Source organism: Lygodium microphyllum, chromosome 11 (genome assembly GCF_053477565.2).
Source record: "Lygodium microphyllum isolate KBCC chromosome 11, Lygodium_microphyllum_v1.1.10, whole genome shotgun sequence".
NCBI lineage: Eukaryota > Viridiplantae > Streptophyta > Polypodiopsida > Schizaeales > Lygodiaceae > Lygodium > Lygodium microphyllum.
This window is the reverse complement of record NC_141145.1, coordinates 103337566-103362018: the sequence shown is the minus strand read 5'-3', so window position 1 is coordinate 103362018 and position 24453 is coordinate 103337566. Positions and strand designations below refer to the sequence as shown.

General features: G+C 36.2%; 1 protein-coding gene across 1 annotated transcript; it reads left to right on the top strand.

Annotated features, from left to right (window-relative positions):
• The first annotated feature begins 857 nt into the window (after positions 1-857).
• LOC148029178 (uncharacterized) lies at positions 858-19536 on the top strand. Its single transcript, XM_087687931.1, has 5 exons — positions 858-1356; positions 2239-2986; positions 3281-3416; positions 18658-19115; positions 19295-19536. The coding sequence occupies exons 1-5, from the start codon at positions 892-894 to the stop codon at positions 19414-19416; spliced, it is 1929 nt and encodes a 642-aa protein (XP_087544057.1). The 5' UTR covers positions 858-891; the 3' UTR covers positions 19417-19536.
• Positions 19537-24453: the final 4917 nt, after the last annotated feature.

Genomic DNA, 24453 nt, shown 5'->3' with positions numbered 1-24453 from the left:
TATGCGTAGAAAATATCCTCCTTTAAGTGAAGCTACAACTAACTATTGAAACATTTAGGTCGATTATTGATGCTTAAGAAAAGTAGTGAGAGATTAGGGCTGAGTTTTCAAGCCTACTAAATGCAAACTACCTCACTAAGGTCAAACTGCTATGCTTTGTGACACTTGTATGATATGCCTTGAAGCATTAACATTTTTGTTATTACATGATGTCCCCTAGAGCCTATTGATATTTTTGTTCCTTTTTTCGCATATAGAAATAGGGTACTCTTTAATGAAGTTTTTTCATGAACTTGAGCGAGTGTTGGAGCGACTTTGAACTTTGAAGGCTATAGGGAAGTGGGGATATGGCCGCTTGATGTAAAAGTATGTGAAGGAGAAATTAATGCTTTCCTTGGGGTCACATTCACGTGTATATATTCCAAACAAGATTTCATGTGATAACTTATTAATTAAGTCTTTTTTGAAGTGCCTTTTGTTTATTGGATTAAGCTTCAAACTACCTGGAAATCAGAGATTCGAAGGTTAAGAACATGCAGATTTAAAGTGTCGATTATTGCATCGTTCTTACGTAAGGAAAAAGCTGGCAAGGCTTGAAAAGAAGAGTCGAGGGACCGTCGCGACGGGCTTAATTATATTTAGTAGAGCTGTAGGGTCCGTCTCTCGAATCAGAGTCGTCTTGAGTCTTGACTCTTGGCGCAGCATTTTAGTCGTCCCACTTAATTATATCATATCGTACCGTAATTAATGTCAACCCCTGCTGACTCCTGAGTCTCCTGAGACACGAGGATTGGGGTCCTGTGGGTTTATTTAAGATCAGGTGAGTCACGCTCACATGAGTTCAGGCTATATATAGATCAGCTTAGTCGAGCAGCGAGCTCTATCGTATACATGGAGAGAGAGAGCGAGAGACAGCGGCAGGGCGCGGGACGCCATTTTCCATCGGCAATGCAGCCGAGTGTATTAGATGGCAAGGTTAGGGCTGTTCTCCATCAACAATATGGTAACGATGATAAGAGGGAGAAGGAAGAGCTGGCGCCAATGGGGGTGACCCGGGCACACATTCAGGAGGCTGTGAAGGGATACCTGCAGCAGAAGAAGAAGAAGGACGATGGCGATGGCGATGGCGATGGCGATGGCGATGGCGATACCTCTGCATATCCGGAGGTGCGTGGCCTGCCCGATGCCTACCGCACCTTCCGGCTCGGCCATGGAGGCCTGCCTGCTGAGGCCCGTGAGCAGGCCCTCTCCGCCGCCAGGAGCCACCATGCCAAGTACCAAGCCACCCTCCTGGGCTACCAGTGCAACCAAAACCTTTCCTTTGAACGAGACTTTGGTTGGTACCTCAACGTTCACGTAAGTCGTCGTTCAAGGAAAGCCATGGTCTCATAACTCTAATGATGGGGTAAAATGGTTAATGGATTAGTTTTCCAGGATATAGCTTTAGAGCATCTTGGTATTATTCTTACCACATTAAACCTTCTCTCTCTCTCTCTCTCTCTCTCTCTCTCTCTTTGTCCTTTATGTATGATGCATGTAAACTTACATACACGTGTGTATCACATACTTACTCATGCACACACACACACACAGTACACGTGTACGCTTTTTGCTTGCAATTATGGTTGTGGAATGGTTGGTGCATATGTTTCTAATTGTTTGAATCCACAAGGGTTCAAACTTAGACATGGGGCATGCTTTAAGGCATCTTGAGATTGTCACCATGGAAAACCGCTCCTCTCTCTCTCTCTCTCTCTCTCTCTCTCTCTCTCTCTCTCTCTAAATTAATGTATATGTGTGTCATAGACCTCTCTCTCTCTCTCTCTCTCTCTTTACATATTTGTAGGTATCACACACATGTCTATGTGTGTTATTTTTGCTCATTTATATCACATTCTAGATGCTTGTACACTCACATCCCAAAAAAGTTTATATGTACATATTATGCTTGTTATACATGCATATGTACACACACAAATATATACACATCCAATAGATTTGCAAGCATAAGTAGACACATAGTCTCTCTCTCTTTCTCTCTCTCTCTCTCTCTCTCTCATGTGCAATATAATACTACATGAGCATATCCTTGTCCTCCCTCCAACATTGAATGCTATCTCATCGTCTCCTCAAGAAGCAAAAATCACTTGTTATAGATTTCACAAATCTTTCATCTTCAAATTTAAAGCTTACATGATTGAATGGTCATAATTCATTTCACGTGTTTATTTATTCTAGACAAACAATATCGGAGACCCCTTTAAGGAGGGCACTTATACCTTAAACAGCAAGTTTATGGAGCGTGCTGTGCTGGACTACTATGCCGAGTTATGGAATGCCAAGTATCCACATGCTGATAATGATCCAGAATCCTATTGGGGCTTTTGTCTCACCATGGGGACCACTGAGGGAAACATGTATGCCATGTGGAATGCTAGGGACTACCTTAGTGGAAAGAAGATCTTAATTGATGGCACCTCAAACACCAATCGTGACAAGTCCAATGAGATTACTTATATGCCTCGTCTTATGTACCACACATCACACAAGCTCTATGACAACCCAAATGCATATACACCCATTGTCTTCTTCTCTGAGGACACTCACTACTCCCTCTCCAAAACAACGGCAATGCTAGACATTCGCACCTTCCATGCAGAAGGCATGGAGCAGTTTGATGGAATGTGCCCTCTTGAAGAATCGGATGGTGAGTGGCCTGTAGAGGTCCCTTCTCTTGAATCTGGTGCCATGGACAACGATGCCTTGGCTGTGCTTGTGGAGTTCTTCGCTTCCAAAGGCTATCCTATCATTGTTTGCTTCAACTATGGCACCACCTTCAAAGGGGCCTATGATGATGTGGACGATGCTTGCAAGAAGCTTCAGCCTATCCTAGAAAAGCACAACTTGCTAGAACGGCAAGTGCACTATGATGAACATGATGAAAGCAAGGTCGATGTGAGGAATGGCTACTGGTTTCATGTAGATGGTATGCTAAACTATTCAGAAAACTCATTTTTCAGAGTAGATACAAAACCCTTTGATTGGAGAACTTAATGGGCATACAATATGCTAAAGTGTTCAGAAAACCCTTGAATTTGAAACTTTAATGGTTATTTGAATCAAGCTATGTGCATATGCCATTTCAATATTAACTATTAATATTTTAAACATAAGATGCCTTAAGAATCTAAAGCCTTTTTATAGGTTGGAAGTCAATTTACATTAGGCGTTGATTTTCGTGCAATCTTAAGACTAAGCATTGGTTATTGGTGGGCTGAAGGTGCATTAGGAGCATCATACATGCCCTACATAGAGATGGCATTCAATGGGGGGCTAGTTGACCAAAGGGGCCCTATATTTGACTTCCGTTCACCGATGGTGCACTCCATCTATCTTACTTATTATCTTGGCTGGAGGTTCGGTTATCTCCCGAACCTCCATTTTGCTCCCAAGCCTACACTTTTCTTCCAAACCTTTTTTGAATTTGAATTGCATGCATGGGGTGGCTTTAATACCCCACGTCTCCACGTCTTCCCTCTCTCTCATGATTACTTATATCTATTTTAGATAGATGAGATCGAGGTGAAGAAGGCTTTCGTTCATTGAGGTGGAGAAGGCTTGCGTCCGTCTTGCCGCCGTTGAGGAGCTTCGTCTGCTGCCGTTGAGGATATTCAGGCTTCCCTCCCTCCCGCTGCCATCCAGGTGCATCGCTGCTGCCGTCGAGGTACATATCTCTCTCTCTCTCTCTCTCTCTCTCTCTCACGGCATCTTGCCCCCCCCCCCCCCAATTCGCTCGCCCCTCCCACGGCATCCCGCCCGCCTATGCCCCCACCTTCTCTCCCGCCTTTCCTCCCACCTTCTCTCTCTCCCGCCTTCCCTGTCGCTGCCGCCTCGCGCTCTCCCGCTGCCTTCACCTCTTCTTCCTCCTCTCGCTCTCCCGCCTTCCCTCCCCGCTGCCTGCGTCCCGCCCGGTGCCCGCCATCCTGCCCGCTGCCCCCCCCCGCGTCCCGCGCCCCCCCCCCCCCCCCCCCCGGTCCCGCCTGGTGCCCGCCATCCCGCCCGCTGCCCCCCGCGCGTCCCGCCCCCCCGCCTGGTGCCCGTCATCCCGCCCGCCCGCCCGCCCGCCCCCCCCCCCCCCCCCCCCCCCCCCCCGTCCCGCGTGTTAGTTTAATTAGTTTAATAGATTAATTAATAATTGTTTTGTTAGTTTTTTAATAATTATAATAGAAATAGATAATAGATGTTAGTTTAATAATGGTTATATTGTTAGTTTAATAGTTATTAATAGTTTAATAGTTATTATTAGTTATTGTTAGTTTAATTTAATTAATAATAGTTAGTTTAGTTATAGTTATATTAATAGTTATAGTTATAGTTATTAAAGTTATTAATTAATAGTTATTGTTAGTTATAGTTATTATTAATAGTTATTGTTAGTTATAGTTATTGTTTGTTATTAATTAATAGTTATTGTTGGTTATTGTGAATTGTGAATTGTGAATTGTTAGTTATTGTGAATGTGATTGTTTGCGATGTTAATGTTAAATAGTTAAATGGTTAATGTGGATGTGAATATTAAATGTTAAATGTGAATGTGATTGTATGTGATGTTAATGTGGATGTGAATGAATGTTAAATGTTAAATGTTAAATGTGAATGTTAATGTGGATGTCAATGTGAATGTGATTGTATTGTTAGTAATAGTTGTGAATTGTGATTGTGAATGAATGGATGTGATTGTGAATGTTAATGTGATGTTAATGTGAATGTGAATGTGATTGTGAATGTGAATGTGATGTTAATGTTCATGTTAAATATAATTAAATGGTTAATGTGAATGTGAATGATAATGATAATGAAAAATAGTTAAATATTAAATTAAATAGTTATAGTTAACTTAACATTATTATTATTTTATTATTATTGTCATTATCGTTATTATAATGTGAATGAATGTGAATGTGAATGTGATGTTAATGTTAATGTTAGATCGTGAATGTGAATGTGAATGATAATGAATATTAAATGTTAAATGTGAATGTGATTGTATGTGATGTTAATGTGGATGTGAATATTAAATGTTAAATGTTAAATGTGAATGTTAATGTGGATGTCAATGTGAATGTGATTGTATTGTTAGTAATAGTTGTGAATTGTGAATTGTGATTGTGAATGAATGGATGTGATTGTGAATGTTAATGTGATGTTAATGTGAATGTGAATGTGATTGTATTGTTAGTAATAGTTGTGAATTGTGATTGTGAATGAATGGATGTGATTGTGAATGTTAATGTGATGTTAATGTGAATGTGAATGTGATTGTGAATGTGAATGTGATGTTAATGTTCATGTTAAATATAATTAAATGGTTAATGTGAATGTGAATGATAATGATAATGAAAAATAGTTAAATATTAAATTAAATAGTTATAGTTAACTTAACATTATTATTATTTTATTATTATTGTCATTATCGTTATTATAATGTGAATGAATGTGAATGTGAATGTGAATGTGAATGTGATGTTAATGTTAATGTTAGATCGTGAATGTGAATGTGAATGATAATGATAATGAAAAATAGTTAAATATTAAATAGTTATAGTTAACATAACATTATTATTATTTTATTGTTATTATCATTATCATTATTATAGTTTATTTATTTATTTATTGTTTATTATAGTTTATTTATTTATTAGTGAATTGTGAATGAATGTGAATGTGATTGTGAATGATTGTTTATTTATTTATTTATTTATTAGTAATTAGTAATTATGTTGTGATATGATATGATATGATTATGAAGCTTAAGTTAGTTTATTATCATAATTATATCATATATATCATATATATTATTTTATTTTATTATATTTAGAATTAGAATTTAGATTTAGATTTAGATTAGATTAGAAGATTTAGATAGTTAATAGTTATAGTTTAAGATTATCATATATTATATTATTATATTTAGAATTAGAATTTAGATTTAGATTTAGATTAGATTAGATTTAGATAGTTAATAGTTATAGTTTAAGATTATCATATATTATATTATTATATTTAGAATTAGAATTAGAATTTAGATTTACATAGTTAACAGTTATAGTTTAAGATTAAGATTAAGATTAAGATTTAAGATTTAAGATTATTTATTTGTTTATTAGTAATTATTATGATTATTTTTATTTTATTATTATTGTTGTTTGTTGTTTATTGTTATTGATGTTAATGGTTAATGTGAATGTGAATGTGATTGTGAATGAATGTGATGTGAATGTGAATGTGATGTTAATGTTAATGTTAAATATAATTAAATGGTTAATGTGAATGTGAATGATAATGATAATGAAAAATAGTTAAATATTAAATAGTTATAGTTAACTTAACATTATTATTATTTTATTATTATTGTCATTATCGTTATTATAGTTAATTTATTTATTAGTAATAGTAATTATGTTATGTTATGATTATGATGTTAATGTTAGTTTATTATCATAATCATATTATATATATTATATTATTTTATTATATTTAGAATTAGAATTTAGATTTAGATTTAGATTAGATTAGATTTAGATTTAGATTTAGATAGTTAATAGTTATAGAAGATAGAAGATTATAGATTAAGATTAAGATTTAAGATTTAGGATTTTTTATTTATTTATTAGTAATTATTATGATTATTTTTATTTTATTATTATTGTTGTGTGATTGTGAATGAATGTGAATGTGATTGTGAATGTGAATGTGATGTTAATGTTAATGTTAAATAATTAAATGGTTAATGTGAATGTGAATGATAATGATAATGAAAAATAGTTAAATATTAAATAGTTATAGTTAACATAACATTATTATTATTATTATTATTATTATTATTTTACTATTATTGTCATTATCATTATTATTATTATAGTTTATTTATTTATTTATTTATTAGTAATTATGTTATGTTATGATATGATTGTGAATGTGAATGTGATGTTAATGTTAATGTTAAATATAATTAAATGGTTAATGTGAATGTGAATGATAATGATAATGAAAAATAGTTAAATATTAAATAGTTATAGTTAACTTAACATTATTATTATTTTATTATTATTGTCATTATCGTTATTATAGTTAATTTATTTATTAGTAATAGTAATTATGTTATGTTATGATTATGATGTTAATGTTAGTTTATTATCATAATCATATTATATATATTATATTATTTTATTATATTTAGAATTAGAATTTAGATTTAGATTTAGATTAGATTAGATTTAGATTTAGATTTAGATAGTTAATAGTTATAGAAGATAGAAGATTATAGATTAAGATTAAGATTTAAGATTTAGGATTATTTATTTATTTATTAGTAATTATTATGATTATTTTTATTTTATTATTATTGTTGTGTGATTGTGAATGAATGTGAATGTGAATGTGATGTTAATGTTAATGTTAAATAATTAAATGGTTAATGTGAATGTGAATGATAATGATAATGAAAAATAGTTAAATATTAAATAGTTATAGTTAACATAACATTATTATTATTATTATTATTATTATTATTTTACTATTATTGTCATTATCATTATTATTATTATAGTTTATTTATTTATTTATTTATTAGTAATTATGTTATGTTATGATATGATTATGATGTTATTGTTAGTTTATTATCATAATCATATCATATATCATATATATTATATTATTTTATTATATTTAGAATTAGAATTTAGATTTAGATTTGGATTAGATTAGATTTAGATAGTTAATAGTTATAGTTTAAGATTCTCATATATTATGTTATTATTGTTTTTTATTTAGATATTATTAGTTAGTTTATTATTATTATTTTAATTATTGTTTAGATGGATATTATATCTAAATCTAAATAGATAGATAGATAGATAGTTAGTTTATATTAGTTTATTAGTTTATTGGTTTGTTTATATGATGATGATGATATATGATGATTTTTATAATTATATGATATAATATAATAATAATAATGTTATTATATTATTATTGTTTTTTATTTAGACATTATTAGTTTATTATTAGATAAATAAGACTATTAGTGTATTTATTAATGTGAATGTTAATGTTAAATAGTAATTATTTTATTATTTTATTATTATCATTATCATATGATTATTATAGTTTATTTATTTATTAGTAAATATTATTTATTAGTAATTATGTTATGTTATGATATGATTATGATGTTATTGTTAGTTTATTATCATAATCATATCATATATTATATTATTATATTTAGAATTAGAATTTAGATTTAGATTTAGATTACATTAGATTTAGATAGTTAATAGTTAGTTTAAGATTAAGATTTAAGATTTAAGATTATTTGTTTATTTTTATTAGTAATTATTATGATTATTTTTATTTTATTATTGTTGTTGTTTTTTGTTTATTGTTATTATTGTTTATTGTTTTTTATTTAGATATTATTATTATTCTTATTATTCTTATATAGTTTATTATTGTTTAGATAGATATTATATCTATATTAGTTAATATATGATGATTTTTATAATTATATGATATAATAATGTTGTTATATTGTTGTTTTTTATTTGGATATTATATAATATAAAATATAATGATGATGATTGTTGTATTGTTTATTAGTTTATTGTTGTAGATTATTTATAGTTTGTTGTGGTATTATTTTATTTAGATTTAGATTTAGATAAAGATGTAAGATTGTTTAATATATTATATTATATTATATTATTATATTTAGAATTAGAATTTAGATTTAGATTTAGATTACATTAGATTTAGATAGTTAATAGTTAGTTTAAGATTAAGATTTAAGATTTAAGATTATTTGTTTATTTTTATTAGTAATTATTATGATTATTTTTATTTTATTATTGTTGTTTGTTGTTTATTGTTATTATTGTTTATTGTTTTTTATTTAGATATTATTATTATTCTTATTATTCTTATATAGTTTATTATTGTTTAGATAGATATTATATCTATATTAGTTAATATATGATGATTTTTATAATTATATGATATAATAATGTTGTTATATTGTTGTTTTTTATTTGGATATTATATAATATAAAATATAATGATGATGATTGTTGTATTGTTTATTAGTTTATTGTTGTAGATTATTTATAGTTTGTTGTGGTATTATTTTATTTAGATTTAGATTTAGATAAAGATGTAAGATTGTTTAATATATTATATTATTATATTATTATTGTTGTTGTTATTACTAACAAATTGTGTTATTTTATTATTATTATTCTTATATAGCTATATAGTTTTGTTAATGGTTGTTATTTTATCTTTATTTTTAATATAAGATAAGGATAGTTGATATGCACCTTGATGTCGACGCATGTGTTTTGCGCAGCATGAAGGAAAAAAATGTGTCTGTAGCAAATGTTGTGCAGTGCGCTCCCAGTGTGCAAATGAATGTGTGTAAAGGGAAAGAGGTTATAAGGAAGAAGACAGTTCGTCGTGCACTTAGGCATGTTGGAGGATATGAAAGTTCTGTTCGTTTTTTTAGAGTCATTCATCGCTTGGAGGGGCTTGAGAAGCAAGTAAAGGCACTATTTCGACGTCAAAGGGCTTCAATTTCTCTTGGTGAGAGCATTGATAGCCGTCTACAAAGGATTGAGAGAATTTTGGAGGAGAAATACGAAGGAAACCTTTGTGATGGGGTGAGGATACAGGATGAGTTGGAAGAAATCAAGGGTTGCATAGGGGAGATATATGAACACGTCGGGAAGTATTGGCCACGTATTGGATCCTTGGATGATCATGATGAGAAGATGAAAGATCTTATTGACAGTGCTGGTCGTATAGAGGATGGCGTATGTGAGTTAATTGCTCACAAGAATGGAAATGTTTCCCTTGATGTGCAACTTACTTCTTTGAAAGTTTCCCTTAATAGGTTTTCGGCAATGTTAATCCAGATGAATCACCGTGTGGGGTCATTTTCTTTCACTCGAGAGCATTGCCCTTGATGTGCAATTTGCTTCTTTCAAAGTTTATCTAGATTAGATAGGTTTTTGGCAATGTTAACTTGGATGAGTCGTCGCTGTGTAAGCACGTCCTTGAAAATCTCCATTTTGAAAATCATTGTCTATCTTTTTAAATTGAAAATCGCCACATGCTTGATATATATATATTTACTTTGTAAGACTTTTTAAATGAGTTGTGTCTTATATTCGATTGATGAAAATCTTCATTTTTTAATCTCATTTTAATAGTTTGCATCTTACTTGAAAGTGCTTGGACCAATGTTGATCTATTATCATAGTAATAGTTTATTGGTTGATCTATTATTGTCTCGCTTAGATAGATATATTAAGTAAGATATATATAATAATGATATTCTTTTGTCTTTGAGTCCAATACGCTTTTGATTTAGGCTTTGAGATTTCTCTATTGGGACTCTTATACTCTATTGAAAGTTTCGTGTAGTCATTATGGAACAAAGCAAAGCTATGGACGATGTTCCAGACATAGTGTATTCGACTCCATTGAATGCAATTGATTTGGTTGAATCAAAGAAAATAGCCACCACATCATCTCTTCGACGCTTGCCTGCTTGGAGCCGTTCGCATGGGTATGGGAGATAGTTATTCTAATAATTGTATTTTCACCAAGGTATTGTGTTCTGGTTGGGGAGATAGTCATTTGTGTATTTTGTTGCAGCCAAAATGTGAAGTTTAATGGAGTCAATAAAGTTAATGTGCGAAAGATGAAAGAAGTGGCGAGGCAACAGGGAGGGCATGTTAGTAAATCCACAAGGACATCAACGATGCGAAGAAACCCAAAGGCTACTTCAAGTTCTTTGGAGTTTAAACGCCTCGAGACCAAGATGAATGAATTGATGGAATTGCAGACGAATTTAACTACACGTGTCGATCATGCACTTGCTATTTACTCTGCAGAATTGCATGAACAAGCTAAGGGTTTGCATGGTGTTGTGTGCGAGACAAAGCACACCCAGAGTGTTCTTCAACAAGTCTCGAGTGGTTTGGGTGGTGAAGTGAGGGAACTTTCAGCAATTGTCTCTGAGACAAGTAGGTTGATGAATTTGTTGTTGAATGATATGTGGGCATCATTTTGGGGGCTTGGAGATGACTACGAGCCTGTTGTTTGCCAGAGGGGTTGTCGACTACCATTTTTGCAGTTCCAAATGAATGTTAATAGGTTCAATGCCTTGCTACAACAATTGAGTCGTCAAATGAACGGTCCCAATTGAGGAGGATTTGCTCGGCTGAGGCTTATGATCTATTATCGTCTCGCTTATATCTTGAAAGTGCTTGGACCAATGTTTTTTTTGTGATGTGTGCTTCCTTTTTGTGAAGCTTATATTGTATATTGGTTTTAATGTAACGATGTGATGTGATATCTCTTTTTTGAGATTTGATCTCTTTGTCTCTCTCTTCAACATTTGGATGAAGGTTATGATCTATTGTTGTCTCGCTTATGAAGATATGAAATGCTTGGGCCATTGCTTTTTTTGTGATAATGTGTGCTCCCTTCTTTTGTAACGAGGCTATATTAAGTAAACTGTATTGGGTATCTACAGTGTGGTGTGATGTCTGTTTCTTGACGCTTGATATCATATATCAAACAATGTGGATATATAACTTTATTCATTTTTATGGTGTAATGCATGTGAGTAGTATTTTTTAATTCTATGGTCTAATTGTAATATTCTCTCTCTCCCTGTCTCTCTCTCTCTCTCTCTTTCTCCACTGTTTGGTTCAATTTATTGGAGGTGATACATTCTTCTTTCTTTTAAAGTGTTTGTAAACATTGATCTATAGTAGTTTATTTATAGATATAATTATTATGTCTTGCAATGTAGTACGTATCAAAGAGTAATATTTTCTATAAAATACGTTTCAATGTCTAGGTACTTGCTATGGATTGGAATAAGATTGTGTATTCTTTCTCTTTTCAAGAGTTTGTAAATATGTGATTCTAGATTGATTCTGCTTTTAAGTCTTTTTGGAAAGACTAATCCCAATCAAGTCTCTGCTTGAAATAATGCATGTTTTCTCTTGATGTGCAGGCTTTGTGAGAATCCAAACAATATGGGATTAAAATTAAAATTAAATAATCAGAGAACTAGCAGGGATTATGTGTTGCGTATTCATAGGCATAGACTCAACTCTACACGATATAGACGACGACAGATTGCTAGGCTTAGGGCTCAAATCGCAAGACATGACCAGAGGGGGTATAAAGAGATGTGTTCTACTATAGTTGAGTGTCGGAATGTTTTGCAAGGAGGGGCTCTAAATCATGATGGCTTGATTCGTGAGGGACTTCACAGTTTGATTGAGCAGCAATTTGCTAATGATTATGATTGTGATGCTGAAAATCACCAAAACCTAGGAAATGCTGTGATTAATGAGTCACGTGTCAATAATGCTCCAACCTTTAGTGCTCGAAATGGGGGTTTTTGCTCCATTTTACATGCTTTGCCTGCAATGGATATTCATCCTGCAACTACAATATTGCTATTTCAAGACCCGATTGTGCATTCCATGGGGAGTCTTTCTGAGATGTGTGAGCGATGTTCAGCTAAATTGTGGAGATGTGAGGCTCAAGTGCAGGGGTCAGTTTTGTTTGGTAAACATTGTTGCCGAAATGGAAAAGTAATGTTACCACAGTTGCAATATCCACCACAACTATTGCATGATTTGTTGCATGGTATGCATCCTCAAAGCAGAGTATTTAAAAATAATATACGAGCATATAATAGTGCTCTTGCATTTGTGTCGCTTGGTGCCAATGTTGATGACCTTTTGCCTGTTGTGGGAAATTCTTATACCTTTAGAGTGCATGGCTCCATTTATCATCGTATAGGCCCTTTGATTCCTAATGTGCAACGACAAGAAAGGCCAAGATTTGCACAACTTTATGTTTATGATACTGAGCATGAGTTATCTAATCGGTTGGATGCTATGCCTAATTTATTGCCAAGCTTGCTTGGGGAGCTTCAGTCTATGATGCATCAACACAATGCATATGCACAAGCTTTTAGATCCGTGGGTATGCAATTGCAAAACAATCCCTTGCATGATTTGAGAATGACTATTTTTGGGGTTCAACATGCTAATAGACAATACTCAGCTCCAGTGGCAACTGAGGTTGCAGCTATCATGCCAGGACAAGGCGATGAGAATACTCTTGATCGTCGAGACATCCATGTTTATAGTCGGGATGGACGATGTATTGTTATTTCAAACTTGCATAGGGCATATATGCCAATGTTATACGTTCTTCTTTTTCCTATGGGTGATGATGGTTGGCATGTAAAGGTACCTTATAGTGGTGTTAATGTTCCAATTAATATACATGGATTGTCTAATAAGGACTGTGTTACTCAGATGCAATTTTATGCATTTCGACTACAAGTGCGTGAGGACACTGAGGTGTGCATGTTGCGGGGTGGCCGATTGTTGCAACAATTTATTGTTGATGCTTATTGTAGTATAGAGCAATGTAGGTTAGCTTGGTGTCGTCAAAATCAATCAGTTTTACGCTCGGAAGTTTATAGGGGTTTAGCAGATATGGTGGGAGTGATGGATGATGGGTCGATGGGGATTATTGGTGCCTCTATTGGAAAAAGGGTGGTTTTGCCGTCTTCTTTTACTGGTGGGCCAAGACACATGTATCAGTTGTATCAAGATGCCATGGCTATAGTGCGAAGTAAGGGAAAACCTGATCTGTTTATAACGATGACATGTAATCCAAAGTGGTTAGAGATAACTAATGCTTTATTGCCTGGACAGACTGCTTATGATCGTCCTGATTTGACTGCTCGGGTATTCCATAAAAAACATGCTGATATGATGCATACATTGTTGAAGAGGAGTCTGTTTGGAAATGTTGCAGGCTATGTTAGTGTGATTGAGTTTCAAAAGCGGGGGCTACCACATTCTCATACTTTGCTAATTTTGGAGCAGCCTTTTAAACCCTCTGAAGCATACCATTATGATAGATTTGTTTGTGCTGAGTTTCCTGATAGAGCAAAGTTTTCAGCTTTGTTTGAAACTATCTCAAAATGCAATGTCCATGGTCCTTGCGGTGTAATGAATCCCAAAAGCCCTTGCATGCGCAATGGTCGATGCACTAAAAAATTCCCTCGGGGGTTTGTGAATGTAACAACTGTTGATAGCTCTGGGTATCCTGTTTATAGAAGACGAGATGATGGAAATACAGTCACAATAAAGGGTAATACTATTGATAATCGATGGATTGTTCCATACAATCCGTACTTGAGTAAAAAATACAATGCACATATAAATGTTGAGGTATGCTCAACGGTGGCAGCTGTTAAGTATTTGTATAAGTATATATACAAGGGACATGATCGTGCAACGGTTAAATTTTCTGTTGGAAACTCAGGGTTAAATGGTACGACCATTCGTGAAGTGGATGAGATCGAGAGTTATTTAGATGCACGGTATGTTTCTGCTTCGGAAGCGTGTTGGCGAATATATGACTATGCATTGCACAATGAGAAGCCTGATATACAGCGGTTGCAGGTGCACTTGCCTGATGAGAATTATGTGGTATTTCAAGATACAGACAATATATCAGATGTTATGCAGAATGAAGATATCAGAAAAACTACTCTTACGGAATGGTTTGTGTGCAATCGTATTCATCCAGAGGCTCGAGCTATTCGGTATCAAGACTTCCCGGTGTATTGGGTGTGGAATGCACAACGAAAGGTATGGACGAAGAGAAAGCGTGGAAATACGTGTGGTCGAGTATACTTTGTGCCGCCCACATCTGGTGAGCGTTATTACTTGCGAATGCTCTTGACAGTGTCTACAGGATGTATGTCTTTTGATGATTTGCGTACTGTTGGCAACGTGGTGTATAACACCTTTAAGGAAGCTTGCATTGCAAAGGGCATGTTAGAGGGTGATGATGAGTGTGTTGTGTGCTTGGAAGAGGCTGCATCTATACACATTGGTGCCCAGTTGCGTGCTTTGTTTGTTGCAATTTTGGTCTTCTGTGAGCCTGTACGGCCTGGTCAGCTCTGGGACAGGTTTATGTCACCGATGGTGGAGGATATTTTGTATAAGTTACAGCTAGAGCATGTGCATATATCTTCTGCAATTCTACAACAAGAGGCATCAAACAGGGCTTTATTGCATCTTCAGGATCTTTTGCGACAACATGGACGAAGATTATCTGACTTTGATGGATTGCCAGAACCTCATCGAACAGATTCTCAGTTGTGTGCTAACCCTCTTTTAGAAGATGAATATGCATATGATAGACTAGAGCAACGTAGAGTTTGTGTTTGTATGGAGGCAATGTTGAATGATGGACAGAGGGTTGCATATAATGCAGTTATAGATGCCATTGGTGGAAATTTTGGGGATGTTTTTTTTTTAGATGGTCCCGGTGGGTCTGGAAAGACATTTCTTTACAAGTGTTTGCTTGCTAGGTTGCGCAGTGATGGTCATATAGCGTTGGCAACGGCATCATCTGGCATTGCTGCTTTGCTTTTGCAGGGCGGTCGTACTGCTCACTCGAGATTTAAAATTCCATTGGATCTATGTAATCGATCCACCTGCAATATTCCTGTTCAGAGCGAGCTTGCTCAACTGTTCAGACAATCGAGTCTTATTTTATGGGATGAGGCTCCCATGATGCACAGGTTTGCATTTGAAGCTGTTGATAGAACTTTAAGAGATATTATGAGCTGTGATAAACCATTTGGTGGAAAGGTTACTTTGCTTGGGGGTGATTTTAGGCAAATCTTGCCCGTCGTGATGAAGGGTTCCCGTGAAGATATTGCTAATGCGGCACTATGTTGCTCTCATTTATGGCAGTACGTTAAGGTGCTAAGGTTGTCTGGGAATATGAGGATGTCAACCGTTGGTGGTGTAATGGATAATGGATTTGTTGCTTGGATTCAAGGGATAGGGGATGGAGTGGGTATTACAGAGAATTGTGATAAGTTACATATTCCATCTAGCATGGTATTGAAAGGGTGCTCTATTGAAACCTTGGTTAATAGTGTGTATGGTGAAGCGCCCGTGGTGAGAGACTTTGGGGCATATTTTAGTGAGCGTGCTATACTTGCAGCGCGGAATACAGAGGTGGCTTCTTTGAATCATTGTGCATTGCAATCGATGCCAGGAGAAGTTATACAGTACTATAGTGCGGATTCAATTGCAGAGACGGGTGATAGCTCATTTCTGTACTCTGTAGAGTATTTGAATACACTGGACCTTGGAGGTGGATTTCCTCCCCATCTATTGTTGCTAAAGATGAATGCACCTATTATTCTACTTAGGAACTTAAATCCAGCAAAAGGTTTGTGTAATGGTACACGGTTGATGTGTAAGGCATTCAATAAAAAGGTGATAGATGCTGAAATAATAACAGGGACAAATGTAGGGGAACGAGTTTTTATTCCTAGGATCACTTTTATTCCTAGCACCTTGCAATTTCCATTTGCTATGAGACGGAGGCAATTTCCTGTTCGATTGGCGTTTGCTATGACGATTAATAAGTCGCAAGGCCAAACATTGTCTGTTGTTGGTCTTTACTTAAAGACACCAGTATTTACACATGGACAGTTGTATGTTGCATTTTCAAGGGTGAAATCCTCATGCGGTGTGAGGGTGTTATTGGATGAGGATGGGAGCACTATGAATGTCACGACAAACATTGTGTACAAGGAGGTACTTCAGAAGATGCAATGAGGTGCATTGCTTTTTTGCAAAGATGCATACGGAGATGAATTTTTTGGAGAGTAGAAGATATGCTTGCATTTTTTTAGAGATGTATCTATTGAATTTTGATGGCTTTATAGTCCTTGCTTAGTGTGTATGTGAGATGGCCTCAAAGCTGTATTCGGTTGGCATATGCTCGATGGTAATTGAGTATATATTCCCTACATTGTATATAAGTGTTTGCTTGACTTTTGCAGATGCCTACTCCAAGCTGGGGTTATTATCCAGCTTCTGAGTATCAGAAGGAACTGCAGTGTGACTTGCGCGCAGTGACAACGGATGATATTATAAGAAGAACACTTGCAAGGGTCATCGAGCGTTTGTATGATGATGCCAACATAGAGATTTTGCTTCCAGTCTTTATTGAGGTGGTGCATTGTGGGTATACTCAGTGCTTTCGAGTGCATATGGGTGAAGCTGAGCAGGACAAGAGGTTTCGGCGATCTCATACTGATAGGATACCGAGGGGGTGGCCGGCATATGAATTTAAGGACCTCAGTTGTTTTGTGACGCTACATCAAGCTGTGACAATGCCTGCCAAGTGGTTTGCAAATATTAAGCCAGGTATTGTTATTCCACTATTAAGTGATCTTTGTCGATTGTTGGATGCGTTCATGTTTACGTTGTGAGCTTTTAAAATTTTAGGCGCAAGAAAGAGAGGGAAGACTATCATGTCCCCTGTACCATCACCAGGACGAAGAGTGGCAATGGGACTTGCTTCTCCTGAGCATGCTATGTTGGAGAATGGAATTCTTCCCAATGGTTCCTCCAAGAAAAGAAAGCTTCATTTTGGTTAGGTCCGATGGAAAGTTTCAACATCTTTGTAGCGTTTGGATGTAGATGTATCTATATCTATTTATCATAGGTGTAATCAAGAAGTGGTACTTCATGGTTTGTTGATACTTGATTTATGGTACAAAGTTTTCGGCTCTTGGGCAAGGTTCGGTTCTAGGCTTTGCTTTACTATTATGTCCCCTGTACTATCAACAAGACGAAGAGTGGCAAACGAACTTGCTTCGCCTGGCCATGCTATATTGGAGAGTGGAAAACTTCCCAGTTATTTCTCAAAGAAAAGAAAGCTTCGTTTTGGTTAGACCCTATGGGAATTGTAAATTTTTTTGTCACATTTGAATGTGCATGCATAGGCACAATCAAGGAGTGACACTTTGTGGTTTGTTGATACTTGAAATTGTGGTGCGAGGTTATTGGTGCAGTCTCTAGAAGAAACTTTGGTTTCGGGCTTTGCTTCACCTGTGTGGGTTATTAATACTGAGAGTTTGCATGCAATGCTTGGACAAACTTAAATTTGTGGTGTGGCTCATATATCTTTTTATTTGTGGTTCGTTTCACTGTAGGAATGTTGTTTCTCATGTAACATCCAAGGATACAAGTTGTTTCTAATTGTTGTGCAGAGCAAGTATAAATACAAGTCTATAAGTTTGGTGCATGGTCATTGCATGTATATATGAGTTTGTGTACTCTTTGATGCAAATGCATATTTGGCCTTTTATACATGTGTAAGAGAGAGAGAGAGAGAGAGAGAGAGAGAGAGAGAGAGAGAGAGTGTGTGTGTGTGTGTGTGTGTGTGATTGAGTGAGTGAGTGAGTGTGGATACAGAGGGGGGAGGTGTAAATGGGATGAGAGATAGAGGGGTCGTGAGTAGAGGAGAGTAAAGCATGTGATGTTTTTGTGATAGCATTATCCACTGTGCGATAGGGAAGTGAAGCTGCCGTGCGATAGGGAAGTGAAGCTGCCGTGCGATAGCACGGCAGCTTCACTTCCCTCGCACCCCGCTTCGCGGCAGCGAAGCTGCCGCGAAGCGGGATAGCGTTCCTTGCGCGCGAAGCGCGCCAGGAACGCTAGTATCCACAAGCGGGCATAAGTGGATAGGGGCACCATCCGCGTGTGGTGTATTCATGACAAGGACCAAGTATCAAATGGTGCCACCAGACGTGCCGGATGTGATTGGCACTCCGGACCCCACCTTCGCTGGCTCTCGGAATGCGCTCTCACCCATGTTCCTTTGGGATTACATAGCTCGCACATCCTACGAAGATCAAGTCTTCAAAGCCCTTCGCTTGGAGCAGCTTGCCACATACGCCGAAAGCAGCCTTCGCCATCTCCAAGATGAGGTCCTTAAGGAAGACCTGTATGTCCAACGAACCCCCCTCTCTCTCACTATCCGGTTCAAGCGTGCCAACCGTGATCTCTGCCTCAAGTACACCCTCTCCAATGAAGACCTTCATGACCGTCGCTACTCGCATATCTTCATGATGGAGCATGTTACCCACCAGCTCATTGATGCGCTTATTCATGATCTCTCCGAACCAGGTTAGTGTTCGTGAAAAACATTTTTTGATTCAAATTCAAAACTTTAATTTAGAATTTGAGGTGAATTTTTTATTAAACTTTTTTACATTTCAATATCTGATATCTTCTTCAAAATTTTAAAGCTCTTCTTTATTGCTTTATATTAAACCTTGGCATTTTTTTGAACACTGAATATTTAGGTGCTTTCATTGAAGATGCCACACATCCTATCACACTTGTAAGTGCTGATGCCCCTCATCTTGCATCGGTCAAAACTCGCAAACTAGCTCATGTACCAAGTAGAGGGAGGGGGTTTCGCTAACATGTATTATTTTCTTTTTTCCCCCTTTGTAATTATGAGCTTAAGAAAGAGTTGCAAATGTGATTGTTAAGTGCATTCTCTATTACTTGCAATTGATTATCAACATCCCATATTCTAACATTCAAGTTTTATGAGTCTTGCCTTGTATACAACACATACGTGTGCCTCATAACATTATGAAATGTTAACATCTTGACCACATTTATCTTTTAAAGGTAGCAACACTTTGTGGCTCATGAATTTTATGTGGCAACAAAAAATCTACTAGGCTTGTTGTAGATACCTCGGTGATATTGGTTGCTTCATGTTAAACTCAAATGATGTATTAATAGGATCATAAGGATAAAATGCCCTCGTTTTGCAACATATGCACAATATAATAGTGATGCATATATGAAAAAAACATGAACTTACCTACATATTAGTATGGGAAGTCATTATAATCTCCATATTTCAAGTAGTAGAGGACGATCTATAGTGATAAAGTTGTGAAGAGAATCGATCTACCATCTTGGCTACCATCGAGGCCTCTACTACTATAGCTAGTCCTATAAATCACATGTATTCAAGAGGTATTTAAAGATTCCTTACATTTGCATATTATGGTAAAAAAAAAATTCCACTTTTCTTCATAAGCTTATGGGTCTTTTCTAGAATTGACTTAAAAAATCCCCCTGGTAAAGTTAAATGTCTTTGACAACATGAATTAAAAATCCCTCATAATGAACTCAGATGCTATACTTACATATTTTGAGGTGAACCTCTTCCCAAGAGGTCTACAAATAATATATTAACAAAGTCTAAGGGTAACTCTTACTCATTGAATTAATGTGGCATTGACTACAAGCAATGAGCCAAAATAATTGTCCAAACCTAGGGGATGCACCTCCAAAAATGCAAGTCTATCATGTGGGTTCATCATTGGAAGGGGTACTTTATTAAATTAAAGTTGGCTAGACAAAGTATAAGTTTGTACATACAAGAGGGAGTTTTTATCGTACTTTGAAAGAGAAAAGATGGGTTATTTCAAAGGCATTTCATTACCTCATAACATCTAAGTAGAGGAGTACACCTCCAAGGTCCAATCATACCAAAAAGACATATTTGACTAGAGAAACCATATGAATAGCTTTAAACCTGTAAAAGAAGCCAACATTAGCATTGATTCCTCTATAACTTTTATTCATATTAACTTTGAGAAGACCGCTTAAGCCGAGCTATCAAAACAGAACAAAGAAGAATAGATGGGACAAGATAACTCACTGAGTTGTAGTCTAGAATAATCCGACAAGCTCCCAAGCTCCATTGATCCTGAAGTCCATGAATCTCTAGGCGTCGCACTTCTTGAGACCATGAGCTTGCATGCAAGAAAGCCGACTCCTATGCTTCTATCCTCCAAGTCAAAGCAAGCAAGCTTGCTCTCTCTCTCTCTCTCTCTCTCTCTCTCTCTTTGGTCATGTAGATTAAGAAAAGAAGTAAAACTAAAGAGAGAAGATAATACTACAAACAAGAAAAAAGGGGTAGCCCACTATCACTTAAAGCTCTAGAGTACTAAAAGTAACTTGTTCATGCAAGTTGGTATATACAAGAGAATATGATTCCCTTTACATTCTCATTGACTCACATTGCCATGGCACTTTTATGTGTATGTAGTTTTAAATTACAAGTTGTATAAGAGTGAGGCTAATTCGTGAAAAAGCTTTTTCAAAACAAGCTCAAGGATATGGGATTTTACATTTATTTTTCCACATGGTGTTGGAGCACTTGATGCCTTAAAGCCATTCTTAGTTTTTTGCAATTTAGAGCTCCTTTTCACTTCGAAGTCCCTAGCTATGTATTTTTTAATATAATGGCCATTGTTATGCCTTATTTTATTTTTGGGCTTTACACACCCATCAACTTTTGCCCTTAAGGTCCAATTGACCTTGGGGAGATGATATGAGGTTATTTTGATGATAAAGTATAGGTTGAGCTTGTTGGGTCATCACAACAATGCATCATGACTTGCAAAGATGAAGTGGTGCACACATGGGGGAGGGTGCCTAACGATGAGGTATGGGTGAGTGTGCAATTGGGAGTTGTATTTAACTCTAGACGAGCTAAGACTCCCTACATATGCCCCACATTTGAGGTTCCAAATGCACATGCAATTCTATGAGTTGGCACGTAGGGTGATAGGTCTATCAATTTCTTGGATTATCTTTCCCCTTAAGGACCTTGAATGAGGTGTGGGAAAAAGGCCTAGGGGGTTGAAGATGGAGTGAGTTGGGCAAAACCAACGGATATTTCCAACTTGAGGACCTCCAGGTGCAATGTTTGTGTGCACTCCTAGACTGCAAGTGGAGCTTTTGATCCTTTTATATTTCTAAAAAAAAAACAAACCTTTTAATCCTCTTCCTTATCCTATAAGTACACAACGAGTGGTCTCAAGGATTGCTCCATGTAGGCTTTGTTGAGTTGCTAGATAGCTCTTCATGAGCATTATTGTTGCCAATGGAGTAGTAGACAAGAATGAGTGGTTGTAACTCTGGCATCCATGTCCTTTAACAACTTGAGGTAATAAGCTGGTAACATAGTGACATGAAGGATCAATTTAATCACTGCATATTTATCGATGCTTGCATTTACATTAAAAAAGAATGGATAGAAACCCTCATCTTCCAACACTTGTAGCTAATTAAGTGAGGTTGTGAGAAACCTCAAGTAATTACATATGGTGATGAAGGAACTCAAAGTAACACTTCCTGTCAGCATAATGGAATATGTAATACAAATAGGAGAAGTCTTAGCATTTGCAGGGAAGATCAAGAGAGAGATTTTAACATCCTCAAGAAAATATTGGTGGAAGGTCCAATACTATAGCTTCTTGCATGGGACTTACCCTTCCATGTATTTGTGGATGCTTCTGATGTAGCTATGGGAATTGCACTTATGCAAGATAAGGTACTTGGTTGGTATAGACCAATCTCCTACGCAAGTAGAAGATCGAGTGCTGTTGAAAGTGTTGGGGGTAAAGGCACCTCTGCCTAGTTGCTCGTGTATTACTACACTGACAATACCTGCCACTGCACACTGCAGGTGGCGAGCGCCCGTCATCCTCACTTTATTCTTTATTCTTTGTGTGACAGTTTGAATAAAGAAAGGCCCGGTCACACATTGTGAATGTTGGAGTTCCCATTTGTGTCTCTCTCTCTTCTTGCTCTTGCTCATCGCCATAGCTCGCTTCCAAGCAAGCTTCGATCCTTCTCACCTTTCAACTGGTATCAGAGCAAGGCTCCCGACTTCTCGACCTTGGTTCATGGCATTCTTAGCTTCCATTCAAATACCTACAGCATTGGGTCTCCTTCTCGGCAACCATAGCCGACCTTCCCAAGCTCCTGTTACTCCCCGGCTTTCTGAGCACCTTCTCAGCCTATTGAGGCACCCTCAGGGCATTTCTACAGAGGTATTGAAGTGTTCTTTCAGTGCTTTTATTCAGTTCTCAGGTTGTTGTAGTCAATTAGGGCAGCCATCACTCAAAACCTTGGAGCTTGTATCTTTCTCCCTCTTGCATTTGGGCACTTGAGGCTTGTTGTGTGCCTCCCTGGGCACCCCCTAGAGCCTCTAATCATTACCATTGAGGCCACCTGGATGTACAGTAGCAGAAGCATACATCAGCAAATTTGCGCCATTTTTTTGGCTGATCTAGATAGCATAACACAACAACACACCTACTGCTTAGTGATGGCTATGTCATGCTTCTTCATGCTTGGCAATGCACTTGGCAAGGGTCTCTAACATGTGTTGAAGCCTCCTTGATCATTGGCATTAGATTTGGGTCTCATCTCTACATTCCTAAAACTGTTTATAGCAGTCCCACAATCATGTTATGTAGAAGTAACATTGGCATCTAATGCTATGCTTGTTTGGGCACTTGTACTTAACGGGTTTGGTACTTATTAATGCCCGATTGTTTGGGGGATGCAAGGCACACATGTTATGCCATAATTTTGGACTGATTTTCTTGCTGAAAATACTCATTTTTGAACAGTAAATCATTGCTGTACAATAGTGGGCTGAAGCCCATTACTTCATGTTTGGTTATGCCTATTGGTTTCGGGCTATATCTTTGGGATGCCTACATACCTTTACAATGGATCAAAGGAGGTTGGCACTAAAGAGTTGAGCATTTTACGTGATTATGAACACACTATACAAAAGAGGAGTTGATAATGTACTAAAGAGGTGTGTACTACTCGAATATGAAAAATCATCAATTCTTCATGAGGCCCATGCTGGACTTTTAGGTGGTCTTTTTTTTGGAGAGATTACAAGCATGAAAATTTTGCAAGTTGGTTTGTGGTGGCCGACTGTGTTGAAGGATGACCATCAATATGCTAAAGAGTACTTGCAATGTTTCAAGGAGGGTCAACCTCTTGATAGGGATAGGATGTAGGATCATCTAGTATTAGCGCTTGAGCCATTTTAGAAGTAGGGAATTGATTTTGTTGGACCAATTAAGCTAGCTACTAAAAGGATAGGTAGTTAGTATAATTTGGTTTGCCCTAACTGTACGAAGTGGTTGGAAGCTTAGGCCCTGAAAGACAATAAGGCAACTAGTGTGGCCAAGTTTTTATATTCTAACATCATGACTAGGCTCGAATGCCCTATTGAGTTAGTAAGTGACATGGATAAGCATTTTTTAAATCAAGTTATTTAGGAGCTAATTGTCAAGCACATGATTTTACATAAAAAGTCTAACATATGCCATCCATATGCCAATGGGCAAGCAACGAGCTCCAACAAGTTTCTACTCCATATCTTGAAGCAAATAGTTGAAAAAAACAAGAAGGATTGGGATATCAAGTTGGATTTTACATTATGAGCATTCAAGAAAACATACAAGGTCACTACAGGACTCACACCTTTAAAGTTAGTTTATGGATTAGAGGTAGTTGCACCAATGGAGTTTGTGGTTCCTAATCTAAGAATTGTTGAAGAGAATAATTTGGATCTTGAAAGTTTAGTGCAATATATGCTAGAACATCTCCTGAAACT

What these genes read in the sequence shown, in the direction of transcription:
- LOC148029178 (XM_087687931.1), top strand. Translation starts at nt 892, where the DNA reads ATGGAGAGAGAGAGCGAGAGACAGCGGCAGGGCGCGGGACGCCATTTT. An exon ending in GTTGGTACCTCAACGTTCAC is followed by an intron (nt 1,357 to 2,238) that starts GTAAGTCGTCGT and finishes TATTTATTCTAG; the next exon opens with ACAAACAATATCGGAGACCC. An exon ending in ACTTATTATCTTGGCTGGAG is followed by an intron (nt 3,417 to 18,657) that starts GTTCGGTTATCT and finishes AGTATCCACAAG; the next exon opens with CGGGCATAAGTGGATAGGGG.